This window comes from Bos indicus x Bos taurus, chromosome 3 (genome assembly GCF_003369695.1).
Source record: "Bos indicus x Bos taurus breed Angus x Brahman F1 hybrid chromosome 3, Bos_hybrid_MaternalHap_v2.0, whole genome shotgun sequence".
NCBI lineage: Eukaryota > Metazoa > Chordata > Mammalia > Artiodactyla > Bovidae > Bos > Bos indicus x Bos taurus.
Genome location: NC_040078.1, coordinates 103,037,351 through 103,041,301, shown reverse-complemented (window position 1 = coordinate 103,041,301; position 3,951 = coordinate 103,037,351). Strand labels below are relative to the sequence as shown.

Genomic DNA, 3,951 nt, shown 5'->3' with positions numbered 1-3,951 from the left:
AAGGTAAATGTTAAGCATGAAGTCAAAACTTCATGCAGAATTCACTTTAATCCCCAATTCTAAATGCTAATCCTAACAGTGATAAAAACCTTCACCCAAATAATGAGTATAATAGTCCTAATCCTGATCCTTAAACCAAGGCTTAGAAACCTCTGTTGTCCCAAGAAAAACAGAAAATGGGATGAATAACAGAAAGAAAAGTAATTTTGTCTCAGGAAGGGAGTTAACAGAATGGAACATCGAATACAGCACGTCCCTGACTTAGTCTTCTCCGTTTCATAACAATGACCCTCAACTTAATCCCAAACCAACCCCCAAAATCATTCAAGTTATTATGGGAACATATCCAGTAGTACCCCCAACTGCTAATTTAAACTTCCTGTTAGGAGACATAAATGAAATAAGTGTGAAAATTCCCTGGCACTGAAACCCAATAAATTACATATACTTCAAACTCTTTAAACAGGCAGAGCACAATGCAGGAACTCAACCAGTCCACTGTGACAGAATTCATCCTAATGGGCTTTGCCTCGAACCCCAGGACCAATCCTCTGCTCTTCACCTTCTTTCTAGTCTTTTACCTGCTGATCCTTGTGAGCAACAGCCTCCTCATCACCCTCATCCACCAGGACACACGCCTCCACACGCTCATGTACTTCTTCATCAGTGTCCTTTCCATGCTGGACATGTGCTACACCACCACGACTGTGCCCCAGATGCTCGTGCATATTCTCAGCAAGAAGAGAGCCATCTCTTTTGCTAGATGTGTGGCCCAGATGTACATCTTCCTCCTCTTTGGGATCACTGAGTCCTGGCTTTTCTCCATCATGTCAGTGGACAGGTCCGTGGCCATCTGCCACCCTCTCTGGTATAAGGTCATCATGAGCCGCTGGGTGTGCCTTCTCATGGTGGGCATCTGTGCAGCCTATGGTGTGCTGGGTGGCCTGACTGATACCTTCTTTGCTATGCGCCTTTCCTACTGTGGTCCTAATGAAATTGACCACTACTTCTGTGAGGTCCCTGCGGTCCTGAAGCTGGCCTGTGAAGACACATCCCTCAATGATTTGGTGGACTTCATCACCGGCTTCAATGTCATTGTGGTCCCACTCTCCCTGATTGTCCTTGTCTATGTCAACATCTTTGCCACCATCATGAAGATCCACTCAGCCCAGGGGCGGATAAAGGCTTTCTCCACCTGTGCCTCCCACATCACTGTGGTCACCATGTTTGCTATTCCATGCATCATCATGTACATGAGCCCTGGCTCTGACTCCTTGTCAAACAGTGGCAAGAAAATGGCCCTTTTCTACAACATTGCCACAGCCTTCCTCAACCCTGTCATCTACAGTCTGAGGAATAAGGATGTGAAAAATGCTTTCCTCAAACTGATGGGAAGGGGCAGGGCCCCAGAGTGACACTCTAAAGATGAAGATCTGGAAAGTCTTACAATGCAGAACACACACTCATCAACTCCTCAAACACACTTTCACGAGACCTGAAGTGATGGTCTTCATATAGCTAACTGTCCACCCTGGGCCTGTGGGAGAGAATAGGGTGCTTGGTCATCAGCATTATGTATGGTGGTATGGTTTGAGACAAAGAGGATCCAGATCTAACACAGTGGTCAAGAGCCTGAACTCTAGTGCCAGGCAGACCAGGATGAGAGACTTGGCTTTACCACTCACTAGGCACCTGAATTCTTGCAGCTCATTTAACTTAATTCTAAGGTTTAGACCTCTTCCTCACAAGGAAGTTGTAATAATTAAATGTGATAGTACACTAAAGGTACAGAATTGTCATACAGTAATTTTTTAGCAAATGTTAGTTTTAATTTCTAAAATTTTTTACTCAGGGATGAATTACCAACTCTTATATGGCCATGATCTTCCTGGTCTGTGGAAGCGAATGGATCTCTAGAGAGAAAGGGGAAAATGGGTGGTGAAGGGGGGAGAGAGGAAGAAGGAGAAACTCAGAAATGGTTAAGTGGAGATTCTAAGGTGCAGAAGGGACTTGAAGAGGAGGAAATGAACCTACATAACCCATTCACAAGCTGTGTCAGTTAGATCATCTAGGGTCAATTGAAGTTGTCTGAGAAAGTCAAAAATTCTTTTACCACCATTTTTTTCTGTTCTTTTGTAGTTTTATACTCTTGATTTCCCTTTTCTCCTTGTTTCTACTAATAATAGTGTCCATTTTTGAAAACTATAGCCTCTCTTGGGTAGTCTCAAGGAGAAGGGACTTTGTCCACTTAAGGATGAGAGAAATTGTGTGTGGTGGGGGGGAGGTGAGTACAACCCCTGGATGCAAAAATTAGAGAATTAAGAGAGAGAGGTTAAATATTCAGTGGGGAGTTTTTGCTCTGTTCTCTCTTGCTTGAAGGGACTTTCCCTGAAACAATGTTTATTTCTCATAGAATCTTTACAGATATGAATCCTTTTTTCCCATGTTTCATAGATCTGCAGGGTTATGTACTGAGCATCACCTATATTTACTGACTGCTAGGTGCCAAGGAACTTCAGCACTCATCAAAGCAATTCCCACGAGTTTCTGGAAACTTGTCCCATAAGCCAACATGTTGCCCCCTTGGGTTCATCTTTCCAAGCCTCTTACTGATATTCATTGCCTACGAAATTCCTTGCAAAATAATCATCCAGGCTGACCAAAAAATATAACATGAATGTCTGTCCCCTCCATGAGAGGACATGGGCCATGCCAAGGGTGCAGGTTCAAAACATCCCCAATGTATTATACAATTCTACCATCCAGGTGCTAGAGTGTTTTATAAATAATGAAACAAAATTAAAGACAAATAACAACACAGGGCACATAACTGCAACATACATATAGACATATGAATAAAATCATTAACACAGAAGGAGCTTTGACAAACTGGAAAGAAAATATAAACAATCAGGAAAGCAGATAACAGTTCTTTTTAAAAAATCATATAATTAATAAACATATGGGGAAATAACACCACAGTAGGCACCAAAGAAATGCAAATAAAACATCAGTGAGATAACACTTGTTCATGTTCAGAAACTGGCAGAGTTTTTAAGACAACATATCAGAGTTTGCCAGTATACAACGAAACATGGACTTCATACATTGCTAGTGGGAGCACAGATTTACCTAAAAGTAATATTCATATTTTGTAAAATCAAGCAATAGTAAGTAGTCTAAGCCCTGAATGTATGGCAGTTAGGACTTTCTCAAATCTTCAGTTCAGTTCAGTTTAGTCTCTCAGTCATATCCAACTCTTTGCAAATGCATGGACTGCAACATGCCAGGCCTCCCTGTCCATCACCAAACCTGGAGTCTACCTAAACTCATGTCCACTGAGTCAGTGATGTCATCCAACCATCTCATCCTCTGTCATCCCCTTCTCCGCCTGCCCTCAATCCCTCCCAGCATCAGGGTCTTTTCAAATGAGTCAGCTCTTCACATCAGGTGGCCAAAGTATTGGAGTTTCAGCTTCAACGTCAGTCCTACCAATGAACACCCATCCTAAAGGACTGATCTCCTTTAGGATGGACTGGTTTGATCTCCTTGCTGTCCAAGGGACTCTCAAAGGTCTTCTCCAACACCACAGTTCAAAACTATCAATTCTTCGGTGCTCAGCTTTCTTTATACTCGAATTCTCACATCCATACATGACTACTGGAAAAACAATAGCCTTCATTAGACGGACCTTTGTTGGCAAAGTAATGTCTCTGCTTTTCAATATGCTATCTAGGTTGGTCATAACTTTCCTTCCAAGGAGTAAGCGTCTTTTAATTTCATGGCTGCAGTCACCATCTGCAGTGATTTTGGAGCCCCCCAAAATAAAGTCTGGCACTGTTTCCACTATTTCCCCATCTATTTGCCATGAAGTGATGGGACTGGATGCCATGAACTTAGTTTTCTGAATGTTGAGCTTTAAGCCAACTTTTTCACTCTTCTCTTTCACTT

The 3,951-nt window shown here is 42.3% G+C and overlaps 1 protein-coding gene across 1 annotated transcript; it reads left to right on the top strand.

The window, feature by feature from the left end:
• Positions 1–462: 462 nt before the first annotated feature.
• Positions 463–2,059, top strand: LOC113890526 (olfactory receptor 2D2-like). The gene has a single exon (XM_027538369.1). It carries the CDS (start codon positions 477–479, stop codon positions 1,413–1,415), a length of 939 nt encoding a protein of 312 aa, XP_027394170.1. The 5' UTR covers positions 463–476; the 3' UTR covers positions 1,416–2,059.
• The last annotated feature ends 1,892 nt before the right edge of the window (positions 2,060–3,951 follow it).

Bases quoted from the DNA above. Each gene is read 5' to 3' on its own strand.
- LOC113890526 (XM_027538369.1), top strand. From the start codon at position 477: ATGCAGGAACTCAACCAGTCCACTGTGACAGAATTCATCCTAATGGGC.